Raw genomic sequence first — 21,037 nt, forward strand, 5'->3', positions numbered from 1 at the left:
GTTTAGATATATGATAAGAAGTAAAGGTAACTAAGTGGGCCATATTGCATATTATCTGATTCCTATAGAAGTTTGTATTAGGTCCTGTAAGGTTTGACAAGAGATTGTCTCCCAGCCTATCATATTGTCATGTGTGGCAAACCTCTTTCCCTAAATCCAGTAAATGTGATTAGAGGCCAACTACGCATTATATCCCTAACAATGAATTAACACTTAACAGGTTGTGCACTGAGCTTAAGGAGTCCTAACATATGTCATTTTGCCCTTATGTGACCTTAATTTTCATTTCTGCATACTCTGGTCTGCAGGTCTTTGTCCGTCTGAGCCTTCCATAACAGCTGCTGCCGCATTATATTGGTTAAGGACAATAATCTGCACAGATGAGAATTTGTTTTTACATGAATTTGATACGTGACCGTTAAACTGTTGGTATACACCTTTTAAACAAACATTTAAAATGTATTAGAATTGCCAGATGCATTATCTAGAAAGTGGAATTCTAGGAAATGGGTATAGCTTTGTAATTCTTTATTTTCAGTCTTATGACTTGCCCAAATCTACCCCTCTGCACAGCCAGAAAGATCACTCTTCTACATCCTAGTTCAGTGTGGTCCTAATTTGGTAAAAATTGATTCAATTGTACAGTAAGGGGAATGGAGGCTGCATTGCTGAATATGGAATGAAGTCTGTTACCTGCTTGGCTGTTCAGTGTAGAAGTGTGTAAATCATATGACGGCTATTTGGCGTAGAAGAGGTGTGTAAATCATATGACGGCTATTCGGTGTAGAAGACGTGTGTAAATCATATGACAGCTATTCGGTGTAGAAGAGGTGTGTAAATCGTATGACCGGCTATTCGGTGTAGAGAAGGTGTGTAAATCATATGATGGCTATTCGGTGTAGAAGACGTGTGTAAATCATATGACGGCTATTCGGTGTAGAAGAGGTGTGTAAATCATATGATGGCTATTCGGTGTAGAAGAGGTGTGTAAATCATATGACGGCTATTCGGTGTAGAAGAGGTGCGTAAATCATATGACGGCTATTCGGTGTAGAAGACGTGTGTAAATCATATGACGGCTATTCGGTGTAGAAGAGGTGTGTAAATCATATGATGGCTATTCGGTGTAGAAGAGGTGTGTAAATCATATGACGGCTATTCGGTGTAGAAGAGGTTTGTAAATCATATGACGGCTATTCGGTGTAGAAGAGGTGTGTAAATCATATGACGGCTATTCGGTGTAGAAGAGGTGTGTAAATCATATGACGGCTATTCGGTGTAGAAGGTGTGTAAATCATATGACTGACTGAACAAGTACTAATCTTTTGGCAGATAAAGCGGTATGCAATTTATATAACTGTATGTTTGTCTGGAGTTCTGCTTTAAGAGATGTTAATGTTTGGGTAAGGTTATTCTTGGACAAAGGATGGTTTCCTGTTTTTTCTATGTGTGATGTAAGGAACCAGAACAAAAGTATGGTCATATTAGAGGTCTACCGTGCATTGTGTGTGTCCATGGCAGATATTTATAGCGGATGTTACTGTCTCAGTTGTCTTTTGTCTCAGGAAGCTGAATTTGTCATACACATGTGTTATTAATATCGGTTGACTGCAAACGTGCATGTTGTACAGCGTAGATCTGGTCATTACTGGTTTTTGTATGGAAATATATGGAATCAGGAATATAGAAATATCAAATATGGATTAATTGACAGCGTCACATGGTGAAACAATTGGGTTCTGCTATGTCAGGTTTTGCTAGTCTGGCTTTGCTGACACATCTTTAGACTGGCTAGAAGTCTAATCTAATGGCATTCATTTTGAATTTGTCTGACGCTAATCTGGTAGGCCCCCATGAAACATATGTTCTATTATATTGTACAGACTGAAAGTGATAATGACCCAAGCTGCAATATCACTTAAGTGCTAATTAGTGCTTAAGGCATGCTAAAATGACAAGTCATAACAATGGATTAGAGGATATTTTACTTAGTACATAAACCCATCTATGAGCAAATAAATAGTTACCCCTTGCACCGGGGTTGTGCCCACACCGCTAAGGTTAATGCCTCGTTTTTCCAGGGGAGAAAAGAAACAGGCTTACTTACCTGATCCTCTACTCCCTGAGCAGATGACGCTCCCCCACGATGTGGGAATGGACTGTCCCTTGGCATCTTCATGTCCAAAGCAGGGGTGTGTAATCTGCTCTGGTTTTGATGCCAGCTGGACTGCCTAGACTGATGGAACGCAGGGGTGCAGATGCTTTGAGTAAAAGAACTTTCTATCTATCATATATTTGTGTGTGTGTGTGTGTCTCCTTTTTAGTGTCCCCCTTACACACAAATGACCAGTGCAAGCATGGCCCCACACGCAGCAAGAGAACTTTTTATGTGCCTCGATTCGGGAATTAAAGTATATGGGGGGGAAAGTGCATGTATAGTGATTCTGCAGCTTGATAAAGTCTCGCATGTACAGTTTGGTAGGTGTGTTGCTTTAGCCAATTTACTGTTTGCTGTTCGTGTCAGTCCATCATGTGAATATGATGTTGGCTGATTAATATAAAGTGGTCTTTGTTACAAACAGATATATAAATAATAATAATTATCATGTGAACTATTTTATTCAAGCTTTTGGCTGTGTATCTAATGCACTGGATTGTAAAATCTCTAAATTGATTACATATCCAAATAATTTATATTGCTATATCCTGAAGACTAAAACTTTTAAAAGCCTGTACAGAAGTCTTTCTCAATCATTTTATCAGTGCAGAGACTCTTGAAGTAAATGTAAGGTCTTGGGGTACCCTTATTATATCCACAGTCATGGTACACTATTATGATCAGTAAGTCGCAGCTAACAGTATGTGATGATTAAATAATGTAGTGTGGTTATTGGCATAGTATCCCTTTTAATTGTTGGTCCAAGCAGTTCTCACTTTGGTCAGTTGGGAGGGGCCTGTTACATTGATGGTCAGTGGGAGGAGGGTACCCTTATAGTGGTGGTCAGTGGAAGAGGAACTTCCTTTTATACTGGTAATCAAGGAATGCCTCTTTTACACACTTCTAAAAAAGATAATTGGTGTCACTGGCAAGTTCCTGAGAGATGAAATAATTAGTTTTTTCTTTTGACCGGTCCTGATTAATTTTGGAGCGCTTTAAGGAGTATGCCTATATGTGCTTTTGCTTATAAAGAAGCAGTCTATTTTAATTGAGAACACCTTTTCAGGTTTTGTAAGGTTTACTCGAATGTTGCACCATATTTTCTTGATATTTCATGAACAGTTTTCTAGATCCTCCCTCTAGTGACTATCCTGCTGAAACAAAACAAGATAAGCTGGAAAAACGCTGGTCGAAATTTGGCCGGTTCAGTGGGGACTGGCTGAATTTCACTGTCCCCGCTCAATAGAAGTCGATTGTATGATCAACTTCTGTCAAATGGACATGTTGGTACATTTTCCTCAATCAGAAGCTGATCAGTGTATTCTGTCAGCAGAGTGTGCTGCTGTCAAAATATAGTGTCCCAGTGAAGGGAATCTTGCATCTACTTTGTGTGGATGGAGGCATTTGTTTGTTTTTTGTTTTGTTCATTTATTTTTTTATTTTTTATTCAGCCACTTTTCTTTCGCTGAATATGTATGCTGCCTTTGCAGCCCTCTCCTTCTGAAAATGCTGGTTGCCTGGCTGTCTGATTTTGTTGGGTTCAGTTCTTTGAGCTTCTGCCTAGTTTTCTGACCTCACTTAGAAATCATTTGCTACATGTGAATTGAGTTTGGTGGTCTCAGCCCGGCTCCCGGTGGGTGTGCTATGCGAGGTAAGCTTGCGCTTAGTACGCCCACCCCCCCTCCCACAAAAACCACCACACTTACACGCACTCGAAATTGGGTTACCATGCATGCACTTTGACCACGCGGTCTCTAAAAAGAGGCGAAGGACTAACGGGGCTGGTTGAGCGGGCTAGATCCTCTCACTCCCTTTATAGGTAGTCCCTCTGCCCCGTTGGGCTTCAAAGTGGAGCAGGTAGGGTGGGCTGTGTGGGAGGACCCCCTCACACACCCACCATTGCCACCCGGGGCATGGAGAAAGGTGGCAAATTGCCTCTGGGGGAGGCCTGCCTACTCCCAACTCCTGCAGTACGGCTCCTCTCTCGAGTACATGCACAAAATACACTTAAAAAAATAAATAAATAAACAAAAAAAAGAAATCATTTGCTGCATGCTTGTTCTGGTCAATGTTTTAGAAAATTATAAAGCCAGATACAATCAAGCAAGTAGCATGTTCAGAAGGAGATTCACAATGAAAACGTCTACTGTTCTCGCCTTGGAAATTTCCTTGTAATGGTGACCAGCAGTTTACAAAAATGAGTTGCGTATGTTTGTGTTCTGTACTGGTGACTGGTCACTACGAGATAGCTTAGATCCTTTATTTCCTTGTCATCTTAAATTTTTTTTATATAAATTGTGTTAGAATTTATATTGATCTGTACCTTATGTGCCAGAAAATAGTCTCTCCTTTTCTATTGAAAGTGACTTTGTAGAGCTTTCACATACATCTTTTTTACCCGCCTGATGGAATAAAGCAGTGACTGCCCTTAGCGGTCTGCAGTAATACATCCCTCTGCTCCAGCTCATGATCTCTAATGAAGGACAGAACTGCATTTTCCTTCCTTTGACTGAAAGGTCCATAAGTCATGTCATGTAATCAGCAGCCAGTGAATTATTAAGATTTGTCTGGTGAGTGAGAGAAAAGATAAAGGCAGCAGTACCCTTCATGGATGAGAAATCTTGCCTGTGCCAGCATATGATCAATCCACCTTGTGTCATTATCCCTGGCCTCTTATCTGTCACAGACTGCGTGCGCGCTAATCCACTGAGCCGGTGTGGCTTAATGCGAAGACTGCTACTGACACATCTATTACTTGTCTCTGATAGAATGTTGATATAGAGTTCCTCTGGGGGAGACCTCCATCGGTGGCACTGTGTGTGTGTGTGTGTGTATATATCATTTGTCATATATATTACCCATGGCTTGTTAGTAATCTTGTAAAACTCGTGGCCTCTCACCTGCCCCCTTTATTTTTATTCTTTGTCAATAATAATGAACAAAAATCTATAAGGAAATATATTACTCCTTGTTCTAACTTCGAGCTCTATGGCAGCATAGTGGAGAAAATGGGACAGTATATTCTCCTACAGATTTTTTTTATTTTTTTTCATTATAGTGTGATTGCTGTATTCTAGTTTGTGTTGATTCCTGCTTATCTTGCACTGGCCGATCCACCATTCCTGCTTAGGGCCATAGGTCACTGTTCACTTATGTACCTTGTACTGTTGGAGGATTATAACAACTAACAATGCATGGTTATATTCCAAGGCAGACCCTAGCCAGAACTGATGCTTTGATTTTGGGTGGGCATGGTTAGCTTTTTCTATTCTTCATAGAGACTCCATCTAGTGAGAACTCATATTGAGATTGTGATACCATATAGCGGGGATATGCAATTAGCGGACCTCCAGCTGTTGCAGAAGTACAATTCCCATAAGGCATAGCAAGACTCTGACAGCCACAAGCATGACACCCAGAGGCAGAGGCATGATGGGACTTGTAGTTTTGCAACAGCTGGAGGTCCGCTAATTGCATATCCCTGCCATATAGTGACAGTTGGGCAGCCCTACAAGTTCTGTTTGAAATATCTCACTATTGAAGTGGCCAGGGAACAAAAAACCCTATCCAGAATTGATGCTTTGAATTTGAGTGGACATGGTTAGGTTGAACCGTCTGCTATTTTTTCTATCCTTCATAGAGACTCTTTCCAGTTATAACTCCTATTGAGATTGTGATACCATATAGTGACAGTTGGGCAACCCTACAGGTTCTGTTGAGCATATCTCATTATTGACGTGGAAAAGCCAGCCAATAGATCAATGGGCCGGCAACCAAGTTAAAAATAAAATGCCGTTTACGAATATCAGCCAAGGAATTCACCTTAAAAGGGGCCAACATGTGTTATTTGTTTCTTTATGAAATTCAGGTGTGGTTCAGCAGTTTTATATATATCTGAGACAGTGTTGCAGATTTATGTGCACATACAAATGATCTCAGTGTTTTCTCAATCCTTTGTATTCAGATTTTTCTTTTTTTTTTTGGTTGACGTTTAGGCCACTTACTGTAAATAGTACATATGAAAAGACTTGCTTCCTGTGTTTGTCAGTCTGCAGTGTACTTCCATGTTCTGTAAATACCTCAATGGAAAGTTATTTGACATTGTTTGTTGTGTGTCCACGGTGAAATTTCAGTGGAGCCACAGAGGACTGTGACTGTAGATTTTCATATAGACAAACGAGCTTTGGTTATAAACAGGGGAATGTGGGATGGCATTATTTTCATGAGCTTAATCCCGCTCTTATTTATTTGCATTGTGGATTTATGACATTATGAAATATGTGAACGCACACTCATTAACACCCATGTGTCATCTTTGTCTACTGAAATAGAAAAAAGGAAGGTGCATTGTTGCCTCTAGTTTTGTAGTCATAGTTTGTGTTTAATGAGAAGTAAAGCTGTATTCTTGCATGTTTTGCTTCTATTCTACAATTCAAATGCTTTCAGCACATTCAAAGAAAATCTACAAATTTACAGCCCTGTTTTTGTCTTTTTTTTAATTATTTTAATTGGCTTTATTTCCAAATTTTTGGGTCATATTTGTAAAGCAATGTATGTAACATTTACTAAACATTATGGCCGAAGCAACTAATCGATTAATCGATTATGAAAATTAGTTGTCAACTATTTTCATAATTGATTAATCGGCCAGCTGATTAGTTGGCCTGCATATAGTATGCATTATGTGTTTACATATCAGGAAATACAGTACAGCTCAGTACACCATCCATACATGTCACTAAGTGCCTGAGAATTTGTGAATGTGAAAGTGTGAGGAGCAATGCCTCATGGGACATGTAGTCCTGGGCAGGAAGTGAGTGGTTCTAAAGGCAGACGTTTTTTTACCTTGCTATAGCGGGCGCTCTATACTATACTTTTGCTATTGAGGCACTCTGAAGGCAGGAGGAGCCAGAAGCATCGGTGAGGGACCCCAGAAGTGGAGGATCTGGGCTGCTCTGTGCCAAACCATTACACAGAGCAGGTAAGTATAACAAGTTTGTTTTAAAAAAAAAAATATATCACTTTAAAGACTCTGTGCAGGGAAGATCAGCATCTGAACCCAGAGAAAGTGAAGGTAATAGAAGGCATTACATTTACTGTAGTTGGTTATTTATATTTACCACTGCATATGGATATTTAAGAATAAATTGCTTTTTTTTTTTTATATATATTAACTAAATTGTACATCGATTAGTTGGCCTATTATTGTTTCAATTAATCGATTATGAAAATAATCGTTAGTTGCAGCCCTACTAAACATTCACCGCGAGTGAATTGATCACTGAATTCAAACAATAACATTCACGTGTGTGTGTGATGTATAGAAACAGTCTGTTAAAATGATCCACATAAAAAGTTGCAACGACCACCATTTTATTCCATAGGGTCTCTGCAAAAAAAAAAAAAAAAACATATATTCTAATTGGGGGTTCTGAGTAAATATCTAGCAAAAAACATGATTTTTTTTAATGTAGGAGCGAAGTGTCAGAATTGGCCTGGGTAGCAAGTAGTTAAAATCTCATGTAAGTTTTATCATGTTAATCTACTGTTTTTTCTTTAATATACCTGGTAAACCTGCCATGGAGGTTCTTATTTAGACCCTTCCTGATTAAGGCCTCGTGTACACTGCAGCTGTGGACGTTTAGGAGCATGTGGGCATTTTTTTTAGCAGCCCCTGAACTCTCTTCTGTTATCTTATGTGTACATGTACACTTTATAGTATTTTTAGTTTTCAAACTTCCTTACATGAAGCCTAAGGCCCCTTTCACACTGGGGCGTTTATCGGGCGTTATTCAAAAATGTTTCAGTCGCTTTGGCGTTAAAAAAAAAAGTTTGTAAAGTGCCTGAAAGAAGCTTCATCTGCAATCCCAATGTGAAAGCCCGAGTGCTTTCAGAGCCCTTTCACACTGCCAGCGCCCTAAAAACGCTGGTAAAGCACCGCTAAGACCATTTCACACTGGGGCGGTTTTCAGGTGCTTTGTGTTAAAAAAAAAAAAAAAAAGCACCTCAACGGAAAGGGGGCTTTAGGAGCGGTGTATTCAATGCTTCTAAAGCACTGCAAAGAAGCTGCTTGCAGGACTTTTTTTGACGCCCTGCCAGCGCAGCGCCTCAGTGTGAAAGCACTAGGGCTTTCACATTGGGATTACAGATGCAGCTTCTTTCATGCGCTTTTTTTAACGCTAAGACCCCTTTCACACTGGGGCGTTTTTCAGGCGCCTTAGTGTGAAAGCACTCAGGCTTTCACATTGGGATTGCAGATGCATCTTCTTTTTAGGCGCTTTACAGGGGCTTTTGTTAACGCTAAAGCACCTGAAAAATGCCCCAGTGTGAAAGGGGTCTAAGGGTGACAGTGATCTGTTCCTGTCTCTGTTGTGCTCCTGTGTTTTCACCCGATCACGAAGACTTCTGATGGACCTTTCAACTCACATTAGGCAGACATGGTCCACTATTGTCACCATCAGGAAGCCCAACCTGAGAAAATGACATGCAGCCATAAGTAGAGTGTATGCGTATAGACAGGCTAGAAGTGGCTACATAACATGACACATATTGTTTTTAAATGGCAGTTTGATACATATTCAGTTAGGAACAGTCCTTCAGTGCTTTCAGTGCAATGCTTTATAAAACATTTTAAAAAATTGCCATCTGAGCCTGGTGGGAAAGTTGTGTGTTTAAGTGCTTAGAGTGTCCGTGTGTAAGTGTGTAGTAGTTAATAAATCCATTTGTTGACCTTCACTGAACCTGCATGTCAAAGTCATGTCGATTCCAGAAATTTGGGCAGCTGAATAAAAAACCTAGTTCATACCAGATGCAGTCCAGTGCATTTTTGTTCTGCATCAGAAACGCATGGAAGTGTTTAACATGGATTTCAATGGCCCCAGTTTACACCAGTGCAGTCAGCAAAAGTAGAACATGTTGCTTTTTTTTCCTGTATAGATAGCATCTGGAACTTGGCGAAACGCATCAAAAATGCACCAGAACGTATATGTCCTTAATTTAGATGAAGAGGCACATGGAGAAATGCATCCGAACGCAGAAATCACAAAGTGAATCAGAAAAGTTGATCTCCACTAGTTTGACTTTTCCAACTCACAAGCTTCCCTAGTGGATTTAACGTGACAGTAACCTCCCTGTCTAGAATAGGACAAGCCTAAAGCCCGTTTCACACTGGGGCATTTTTCGGGCGTTATTCAAACGTTTTTCAGGCACTTTGGCGTTAAAAAAAAAAAGCCTTTAAAGTTACTGTCACGTACATGGGGTGGGACGGAACTGAGCCACATTTGACTCATTTTGTCCTTGCTCTTGTGCAACTTATTGGGACATAAAAATGTGATTGTGTGTATGTGTGTGTGTGTGTGTGTGTGTGTGTGTGTGTGTGTGTGTGTTTTTTTTTTTTACAAGAAAGATTATGTTTTTACTTTACTTTCTAATGGCTTTATATACTAATGAAATATGTATTTTTGATTGCAGCTAGCTATTGTGGTAATCAGAATAATGTTGCTAAAGATCTCTATCTGGACAGCAATGAAGCCATCATACGTTTCGAAAGCAGGATCCACATATCTGGAAGGGGATTCCTAATCAATTTTGCCAGCAGTGATCATCCAGGTAAAAACCTGTCTCTGGATTCCTAAACTATAGCAGCTGACACGTAATATGTAATGATTGTGTAGTGATGATTGAGGGAACGGACCATTATGCTAAATCTGTACACCTGAATTGGAAAGTGCATGTAGTTTAATGGCCCGTACACTCAATCTGAATATCGAACGAAAACGATCGTCCGAGGAAGAATCGGACGATTTTCGGATCGAGTGTACACTACTTTCGAGAGCCAATCACGACAGTTCATCCGATACTATTCGATCGGACAATCACAATTTTTTTTTTGAACGATACCAGATCGTACGATTTTCGTTTTAGTCAGTAAAGTTGCTGTCCGAAAATACAATACAAATACATTACAACACATGACATCACTTCCGATTTTTATTTTTCTAACGTACCAGAATTTCCGTGACTTTAGTAACCTATTCTATCTCTACTTGCGACTATTAAGCGAAAAAAAGTCATACGATCTGTCGTACGATATTCGGATCGTGTGTGGGAGCCATAAGGGTATGCTCGAGAAAAATGCAGATGCCTGCTTGTTTTCTTTGTGCCCCATTCGCACAACAATGCTGGTGTGATGTATGGGGAAAAATGCACACATGCTACATTTTTGTGCAATGTTTTGGATGGCGCTATATGACACGACACTTCAATAAAAGGTCAAAGAAAAAAACGTCAGATGCACTGAAATACGCATCACTGCTCAGTGCTGAACGCTATCCTGCATGGTGAAATGCTGCCTTTTATTGGGCATGATCCCTTAATGGGTGCAGCTGTAAAGTTGCCCACAGGCTGTGCATAAAGTTCACCTGATCTGGCTACTTGCAGTAGAATTGTGAACTGATTGTATGTGTAGAGGTACCCATAGACACGTGGTGACAGTTTTCAGACATATTTGCCCACTGCTGTTGTTTTCCTTGGAAATAAGCAGCACTGGTGTTGTCATCTCGTCCTATCCTCCATAAACAGGAAAGCTTTTCCAATAGAACATGATTTCTCTCCTGATGCATGATGTGGACTGCATGCACATCTGACTGCTCTTGCAGGTCTGTTGGAGCCCTTCACCGGATATAGTAGAATATTCTGCAGGAAAGACATACAGTAGCTTGCAAAAGTGAGTACACCCCTCACATTTTTGTAAATATTTTATTATATCTTTTCATGTGACAACACTGACGAAAGGATGCTTTGCTACAATGTAAAGTAGTGAATGTACAGCTTGTATAACAGTGTAAAAATGCTGTCCTCTCAAAATAACTCAACACACAGCCATTAATGTCTAAACCGCTGGCAACAAAAGTGAGTACACCCCTAAGTAAAAATGTCCAAATTGGGCACAAAGTGTCAATATTTTTTGTGGCCACCATTATTTTCCAGCACTGCCTTAACACTCTTGGGCATTGAGTTCACCAGAGCTTCACAGGTTGGCACTGGAGTCCTCTTCCACTCCTCCATGATGACATCACAGAGCTGGTGGATGTTGGAGACCTTGCGCTCTTTCACCTTCCGTTTGAGGATGCCACACAGATGCTCAGTAGGGTTTGGGTCTGGAGACATGCTTGGCCAGTCCATCACCTTTTACCCTCAGCTTCTTCAACAAGGCAGTGGTCGTCTTTGAGGTGTGTTTGGGGTTGTTATCCCTTTAGTCTCCAAAGGGAGGGGGATCATGCTCTGCTTCAGTATGTCACAGTACATGTTGGCATTCATAGTTTTCTAAATGAACTGTAGCTCCCCAGTGCTGGCAGCACTCATGCAGCCCCAGACCATGACACTCCCACCACCATGCTTAACTGTAGGCAAGACACACTTGTCTTTGTACTCATTACCTGGTTGCCACCAAACACGCTTGACAGCATCTGAACCAAATTAGTTTATCTTGGTCTGATCAGAACATGGTTCCATGTCCTTGATTTGCCGGCTTCCTTCTTGGACGACAGCCATGCAGAGCAATTTGATGCAGTGTGCAATGTATGGTCTGAGCACTGACAGGCTGACCCCCCCCCTTACCATCTGCAGCAATGCTGACAGCACTCATATAGCTATTTACCAAACACAACCTCTGCATATGACGCTGAGCACCTGCAATAAACTTCTTTGGTCGACCATGGCGAGGCCTGTTCTGAGTGGAAACTGTCCTGTGTTAAACAGCTGTATGGTCTTGGCCACCCTGCTGCAGCTCAGATTCAGGGTCTTGCCAATCTTCTTATAGCCTAGGCCATCTTTATTTAGAGCAACAATTCTTTTTTTCAGATCCTCAGAGTTCTTTGCCATGAGGTGTCATGTTGAACTTCCAGTGACCAGTGACACCTGCTCCCTATTCACACCTGAGACATTGTAACACTGAGTCACATGACACCAGGGAGGAAAAATGGCTAATTTGGACATTTTCACTTAAGGGTGTACTCATTTTTGTTGCCAGCGGTTTAGACATTAATGGCTGTGTGTTGAGTTATTTTGAGGGGACAGCATTTTTACACTGTTTTACAAGCTGTACATTCACTACTTTACATTGTAGCAAAGTGTAATTTCTTCAGTGTTGTCATATTAAAAGATATAATAAAATTAGGGCTGTTACTGATTAAAATGTTCGTGTTTGATCGACTAATTCCGATTAATTATAGCGCACATACATTTTTCGCATTACCGCCATATATAGTTCCCACTGTAATATCTACAGACACCCCCCCCCCACTGTAATATCTACAGACATCCCCCCCCACTGTAATATCTACAGACATCCCCCCCACTGTAATATCTACAGACATCCCCCCCACTGTAATATCTACAGACATCCCCCCCCACTGTAATATCTACAGACATCCCCCCCCACTGTAATATCTACAGACATCCCCCCACTGTAATATCTACAGACATCCCCCCCACTGTAATATCTACAGACACCCCCCCCCCCACTGTAATATCTACAGACATCCCCCCCCCCCACTGTAATATCTACAGACATCCCCCCCACTGTATTATCTACAGACATCCCCCCCCCCCACTGTAATATCCACAGACATCACCCCTCCACTGTAATATCCACAGACATCACCCCCCCCCCCACTGTAATATCCACAGACATCACCCCCCCCACTGGAATATCCACATACTCCACCCCCCCCATTGGAATATCCATACTCCCCCCCCCCCCCCCCCCCACTGTAATATCCACATACCCCCCCCCCCCACTGTAATATCCACATACATCACCACCCCCCCCCCCCCACTGTAATATGGTCCACAGACAACACCCCCCACTGTAATATGGTCCACAGACAACACCCCCCACTGTAATATGGTCCAGACATCACCCCCCACTGTAATATGGTCCACAGACATCACCCCCCACTGTAATATGGTCCCACTGTATAGGAAGATTAGTGCTTGCTTAGTCTTATCAGAGAAGCTGACTGAACACGAGCAGTTGAGGCCGGGTGATGACTTCAGCGCGCCGCTCTAGGCTCACCTAGACCGCTGCCGCTCCGGGAGCTAGGCCGAAGCCGCGGCCTTTCCTATGGCCAAGGCAGCAGCGGAGCTCCGCGGATCACGTAGTGTACTGGTCTGCATATGGTGACCTGTTTGGATCACGGATCATTTACGATCCGTTGCACCACTAGTACTGATCAAAAGAATTTACGATTAATCGAGGAATTAATCTTTAATTTTCACAGCCCTAAATCAAATATTTACAAAAAATGTGAGGGGTGTACTCACTTATGTGAGATACTGTATATAGGTTGAATTTTCCTGGCCTATAATTTTCTCCCAAGGTAAACTGTTGCTGGAAGTACCTGAAAAACTCTCCCTTGTCCTCCCTCTCAGCATTAACACGTAAGCCAGGGAGGTCCAATCGTGACTATTTATGGCAGAATATTTTGTAGGAAACCTGCCTGTTGTCAGACCATCATCTATTGTCTGCAACGAGGTTTAAACTTAAATGACAGGAAATGGTTTAGAGTGAGAGATTCTTCCTTTTTGCTGCAGTAGGAAGAATAAAGCTCTTTGGAGTCAGGAAGTCTATTGGAGATCTCGTTACAGGGCTACCCAAAGAAAAAAATAAGCATCCAACGGATGAATCAACCCACTGACCTCCAAATAACCATCTCATAACTGAAATAACCGTTTTGGTTGGGCTGACCATTTCATATAGAAATATATACAGCTGTGCTCATAAGTTTACATACCCTGGCAGAATTTGATTTGTTGGCCATTTTTCAGAGAATATGAATGATAACACAAACGTTTCACTCATGGTTAGTGTTTAGCTGAAGCCATTTATTATCAATCAACTGTATTTAGTCTTTTAAAATCATAATGGCAACAGAAACTACCCAAATGACCTTGCTCAAAAGTTTACACACCCTGGTGATTTTGGCCTGATAACATGCACACAAGTTGACACAAAGGGGTTTGAATGGCTGTTAAGCCCTGGTTCACACCAGTGAAATTTGACACTTCAAATTGGCGGCAATTGCCGGCAATAGCCCTGTAGTTTCTGTACTACTTTTTGCGATTTCAGCTTGCAATTTCCATTGACATCTGTGCAGAAAACCCCCAAAATAACTTCAGGTGAAAAACTGGACTCTCTGAAAACATATGGTGTGGCTGTTTCAAGACGTACAATAAGGAGGCACTTGAAGAAAGATGGGCTGCATGGTCGAGTCGCCAGAAGAGTCATTACTACGCAAATGTCACAAAGTGTCCTGCTTACAGTACGCCAAACAGCACAGAAACGTGCCCCAAACCTTCTGGCACAGTCATTTGGAGTGATGAGACCAAAATGTTGCTTTTTTGGCACAACTATAAAGCTACATTTGGAGAGGAGTCAACAAGGCCTATGATGAAAGGTACACCATTCCTACTGTGAAACACGGAGGCGAATCGCTGATGTTTTGGGGATTTGAGAGCTACAAAGGCACAGGACATTTTGGTCAAAATGAATGGCAAGATGAATTCAATATGTTATCAAAAAATACTGGAGGAACATTTGCATTCATCAGCCAGGAAGCTGCGCATGGGACGTACTTGGACATTCCAACATGACAATGATCCAAAACACAAGGCCAAGTCGACCTGTCATTGGCTACAGCAGAATAAAGTGAAGGTTCTGGAGTGGCCATCTCAGTCTCCTGACCTCAATATCATTGAGCCACTCTCAAAAAAATCTCAAACGTGCAGTTCATGCAAGACAGCCCAAGAATTTCCAGGAACTGGAGGCTTTTTGCCAAGAGGAATAGGCAGCTTTACCATCTGAGGAGATAAAGAGCCTCATCCACAAATGCCACAAAAGACTTCAAGCTGTCATTGATGTTAAAGGGGGCAACACATGGTATTAAGAACTAGGGTATGTAAACTTTTGATCAGGGACATTTGGGCCGTTTATTTTGCCATTATGATTTAAAAGAGTAAACAGTTAATTGATAATAAATGGCTTCAGTTTTTGTGTTGGCATTCATAGTCTCTGAAAAATGTCCAAGAAATCATAAATTCTGCCAGGGTATGTAAACTTATGAGCACAACTGTATTCATATAAAATATGATGGCTACAGCAATTAAAACACAATGCTCCAAACACTCATCTCACTTTGATCCTCTGACTAAGCACTTCTTTGGGTGAGTGGGATGAGGACAGGCGGGATCATATGTGAACCTTGATGTTGTAATAAAGTAGTTTTTTAATATTGGTGATGTCATCAGTGTGCAGTTTTGGTTTATTCATTCTGACATGAAACTAAATATGATGTAAAATTTTTTTGTTTTTTTAATTCTTGTTATATTATAATGTTGTTATTTTATGAACATTTCAACAGATTTGATCACCTGCCTGGCTCGTTCCAACCATTACCTAGAGACAGAGTTCAGGTAAGAATTATGTTCTGTGTTCTGTTCTACGGTTCAGAAAGATTTGCATACCATATACACATTGTTTTAGCAATAATCAGTAAAGCAACTGTTTCCATATGTAACTTGTGTGTGCTATTTTCATATATTTAGGCTTTATGAATTACTAACCAGTATTAATGTTGTATGAACAGGAATGTTTATCAACATTTCATATGGATACTGTTTTATGTAGCCCCTTATTTGATGTCCAGAATGGTTTTTCATTGAGGATTGTAGAACAGGGGTCTCCAAACTTCATAAACAAAGAGCTAGTTTTTTCCCCCCACAAGAACAAAGAGCTAGTTTACTGTCCTTCAGATTTGAGGGGGCTGGATTGTGGCCAGTGTGAGGAGAACATTCCCTGGCATCTTTTGGGAGTAAACCATGCCCCATCATTGGTATTAGTGGGTGGAATATTCCCCTATTATTGGTATTAGGGGAAGAAATAGTGCCCCATCATTGATGTCATTGGAAGGAATAGTGCAGCATTGTTGGTATCGGGACAAGGAATAGTGCCACATCATTGGTATCAGTGGGAAGAATAGGGCCCTGCCGTTGGTGTCGATGGGAAAAATGGTGCCCCATTGTTGGGGTCAGTGGTATGAATATTGCCCTATTGTTGATATTGGGGACAGGAATTGTGTCCCATTGTTGGCGTAGAATGAATGGCGCCTTGTATCAAGGGGAGGAATAGTGTCCCAATGGCATGATAAAGGCAAGCAAAGGGCTGCAGTTTGGAGACCACTGTTGTCAACCTAAGCAACCTGTAATGTTTTCATCCTGTTGTATTGCCTTTCATTTAAAAAATGCATGTGACTGTACTGTTTGTTTCTTTGTGCTTGCAGCAGGTACTGTCCAGCTGGCTGCAGAGACCTTGCAGGGGATATATCTGGGGATATAGAGGAAGGATATCGGGATGTAAGTATTGAGACTTTGTTAATTCATCTTATCAAATCACATTCAAGATTAGGTGGCCTAGGGATGCACAAGTCTCAGCTATGGTACTTCATTTTTGGGTATCCTCTACAAATATCTGATGTGGAGGATACAGAAAAGGGGTCTTGCCAATCTAAAAGGGAGACCTCTACTGAAAGAATATGAACACTGCTATTGCATGCATCCCTTTATAAAAATCCTAGTTGCCGGTCTGTTGCACTAATCTGGTTTCTTTGGTAAATTTACATGTTGCTGACATGGAACAGATATACAGATTAAGTAGAAAACTTGCAAACCGCATTGCCATCAAAGGAAATCAGACTTCATTTATTAAAGTGCAGCTTTATTAAGAGGTGAGTTGCAAACATGTAGAGGAATGTTTTCCAAACTGGCACCTTCATTTGAGATAAATGTCTGCTAAAGTCTACATTGCCCTATAGTGAATCCATTCGTTGTTCGCACATGATAAAGTCACTCTAAATTCAGTGATTACCCTAAAAAGAACCTCTCAGGATGAGGTTTAGAAGCTGTGAACAAGTATGTGCCTTAAAGGGGTCCTGACACTTGAATGATTGCATCCTTATTCAGGTCAGCTAAGTAGTAAAGCAAGGATGATGGCACTGGATCTTCTACCTTTAAAATTTTGGTTAGTAGTGGCAGCTCTCTTATTTCTGTCCAGACTGGTTCTCTATAGGAGCTTTTAATACTTGGACTGAGCATGTCATTTTATAGGTTGACAAACAAGCATGTGGTTAGATGTAGTCATTCAGCGTCTGGCCCAGTCATGCATGGTTAATGTTTAAGCCACCATGTCTTACACAGGGATCTGTTAGATTCTGTGCATTTCTATCTATTGGGAAGCAATTTTTAAACCATCACTTTCATAAATGGAGAAACACTATTATAAACATGCTGTCTTCTGATAAAATTGTGGTTCTTGCGTGTAATGATAGATTCAGGATATCCTTTTTTTCCCCATGCCTTAAAGTAGAACTATAGGCAAAACATTGTTTTTTTTTTCATTTTGGATAGAGCAAGAATATAACCCATCATATTTTTTTTCGTTATCTGTGTCTCAGTGGGGAGATTTCCCTTCACTTCCTGTCTTCTAGCAAAACAGGAAATGAGAGGAAATCTTTGCAAAATAAGGGGATGTTTGGGGACCCCTAGGTCCCCAGAACTAGTGTCCCCCATTGGAAGATTTTCCCTCTTATTTTTCTGTGGACAAACCCAAAGTTTGGGATTTTCTTTTACTTCCACTTTCAATAATCATGACCCTAGCACAGTGGTTCTCAACCTGGGGGTCTGGACCCCCTCGGGGGTCAACTCATGATTTGCCAGGGGTCTGTTCCTGAAGCCCGCAACGCTCTTCCAGCCTTTGTGTGGCCCACCAGCAGTGCTGTCCCTGGAGCAGCTGGGCTGTATTACAACAAACAAAAGTCACTGCCCCTACCTATGACTGGTCTATACAATAAGGAGCGCTGGAATGGGTGCATATACATACAAAAACATAGAATAACCAGGCTCAAACTTACCGACCAATCAGCAACCAACCAAATTCACCTGTCTAACTGTGTGCGTTAAAAACAGAGGTTTAGTTGCACACATTTGCAAATGCATGTGTAAGCTGGGCTGTACCTGGAGCCCGCGGCCACCCACTCAGTGTATGGCATGGCTGGGGATACATGGAAGGGAGAGGAAAAGAGGGAGGAACAAAGGAAAAAGGCAGAGAAAGAACAAGAAAAAAACAGCTAATAAGATGGGGGGGGGCCGACGACAAGAAATTGGGATAAAGAGAGGGAAAAGGGAAAGAATGGAGAACAAAAAAAGTGTGGCACAAAGAGAGTGGTACATCCTAAAATGTACCATAAGGGGGTTTTAATACTGTATAAGTGGAATGCACTCAGGAAATGCTAAATGTCCATGGGTTAGGGGCGCAAATTGTCTTGCCTTGGGTGCCTACGAAAGTAAATTTTACTTTTAAGGGTCCCCACAACTTGGGAAATTTTATCAAGGGGTCTTGGCACTAGAGAGGTTGAGAACCACTGCCCTAGAATTATAGCTGGAGATAAACTGTTTGTAAACTGCTATACAAGCTATCCATATTTATCGGCGTATAACACACACTTTTTTTTCCCCTTAAAATCAGGGGAAAATCGCGTGTGCATGTTATACGCCGATCCATGCTGTCTGAGTGAAGAGGAGCGAGTGCCACTGAATTACATAGAGCCGTGATCTCCTTCCTGTGTATCCAGGACTCTGTCGCGCACAGCCACGCCTCCTGGCCCCGCATTGGACCACTGTACTGTCTATCATATGAGCAGGGGCAGGAGGCGTGGCTGTGAGTGACGGAGCGCCGGGTACACAAGGAGGAGATCACGTCTCTATGTAATTCAGTGGCGCTCGCTCCCCCTCTTCCCTCGGAGACAGCAGGGATGATCTGATGAAAGGCAAGACTGCAGATGGGCACTGAACAGGCAGGGCATTTTGGTAAACGTATAGGCTGCAGATGGGCACTAATCAGGCTGCAGTGAGGAGCAATGTTGCAGATGGGCACAGATCAGGCTGCACTAAAGCTGCAGATGGACACAGATCTGGCTGCATTTAGGCTGCAGATGGGCACAGATCAGGCTGCATTGATGCTCAGATACCATCATGTTGCTTCAAAGTGGTTTATTAAAAAAAACATTTTTTTCCTGAAACTTCCCTCTTAAATTGGGGAGCGTGTTGTACGACGGCGCGTGTTATACGCCGATAAATACGGTAATTGTTTTTTGTGAATAATCAGAACCGTCTGACATTGGCATCCATTGTTTATTATTAACACATTGTTTGTAAAGAAATGATACTGGTCTGACTATATCCAGCCAGAGAACAGTGTGAAACTGGTCAAATATTTTTTAAATACAGTTAAGCTAAAGCTGATGATCTTTGTTCTAATTGTATTTTGATATATGTATGTGAAAGATTGCAGAATATCCTTATGTAATAATAGCTCTCCCTGTATACTTACTATAGTTTTATGATACTTTATAACTTAAACCACCTATATAGTTCAGACTATTTAAAGCGATCTAGACATTGCAATTTAGTTGTGTATTTAGCTAGTGATTTGATGGGCAGACATTGCTTTAAATTATAGAGTTCTGTCAAGGTCAGGCACAGATCATGAGCGGGGTGAAACCCAGGCCTCTAGATGCTCATTTCTCCGAATGCTGTAAGGTCCACACCTAATGTTGATGCGGCCAACCCCAACCACATAAAGGCAGCTGAGATTAGTGACCTCTAAGATCTTGGCTGTATTTCCTACACAGATTGCTTGGTGTGTCCCGTACTCTTTTGAAGAGCCTTTAGCTGACTCAGGAAACAAAGAGAGAAGCCACACCTGACAATTATATATGATTCTTCTAAGAATAACACAAGGGTGTTAGATGCCCTCCCCTCTTTGTACATTAATTGATCTGCCTGCTTTCTCAGCAACTGATGACCAATACAGTCTAGTTTCAGTCATTTTATGGACACCTCTGAAGTCGTAGTTACAAAGCATCACAGAAACTGCTGCAAGACATCTTTTATAAGGAGTGGGTTCCCACATATGTAAAATTCAATAACACGTGCCAACCAATTGAGATTTTGTTTTAAATCTGATTGATGGATATGGGTTACCAATGTTTTAAGGGCTTAATTAAATAAGTCCATATGACTAATTGTATTATAACATGTAATATTTTTTATTTATTTTTTTGCGATCAGCTAGAGGACTGATTGAAAAAAAACAAAAAAAAAACAGATTCCCTCATCTACACAAGGATTGGGGGAATCGGTGGACAGGTGGATGGTGGAATCCTCCCCCGTGCCATTGCAAGAACTTCTCCGATGCCAGAATAAACCGATCAGTGGCTATGGCTACTGATCGACCGGTTTTCCCACAGTCTCCTTTAAAGTCAATCATGAGCAACCATAGATGGATTGGAATTCAGCCGGTCTGTGCAGAGCCGGACAAATCTTTGATCCATCCATCAGCATTGTGACAAAGACAATGAATTGTATAAGTGACCCCAAACTGTTTAAAAATTAAAATCTATTTAGGTATGTATTCCTAATTTTAAAAAGCACCTCTATTGTTTTCAGCCTCCAAATTTTTTATTTTTTTTTGCCTCAATCTGACTTCCAGTTAGAGGGTGGTTGTCTTCATAGTCCCACTGTATGTAGGAACGGAGCCACCCACTCTGGCTCAATCCTGAGATTGACTATGGACTAGGAACTATGGGATTTGTAGTGTGAATAGAGTAGTGCAGGTGATTGCAAACTATCGCACTGCTTGTTCCAAGCAAATGAAGATGCGTGGGAAAAAGCAGATGTTTGGAGGTTAATGGAGGTAATTACAAGGAGGCAGAAAAATACTGTAATGGAATGATTTAATGGAAAATAGATTACAGGACCATTAAG

General features: G+C 41.3%; 1 protein-coding gene across 1 annotated transcript in view; it reads left to right on the forward strand.

Moving 5' to 3' along the window:
* DCBLD1 (discoidin, CUB and LCCL domain containing 1) overlaps positions 1–21,037 on the forward strand; it is a 101,726-nt gene that overhangs the window by 46,241 nt on the left and 34,448 nt on the right. Inside the window, exons 3-5 of the mRNA XM_040350300.1 lie at positions 9,629–9,766; positions 15,580–15,631; positions 16,498–16,570. Of these exons, the coding sequence (XP_040206234.1) occupies positions 9,629–9,766; positions 15,580–15,631; positions 16,498–16,570 (263 nt within the window). The remainder of the gene's footprint in view (positions 1–9,628; positions 9,767–15,579; positions 15,632–16,497; positions 16,571–21,037) is intronic.

The sequence above is a fragment of the Rana temporaria genome, chromosome 4, assembly GCF_905171775.1.
Source record: "Rana temporaria chromosome 4, aRanTem1.1, whole genome shotgun sequence".
NCBI lineage: Eukaryota > Metazoa > Chordata > Amphibia > Anura > Ranidae > Rana > Rana temporaria.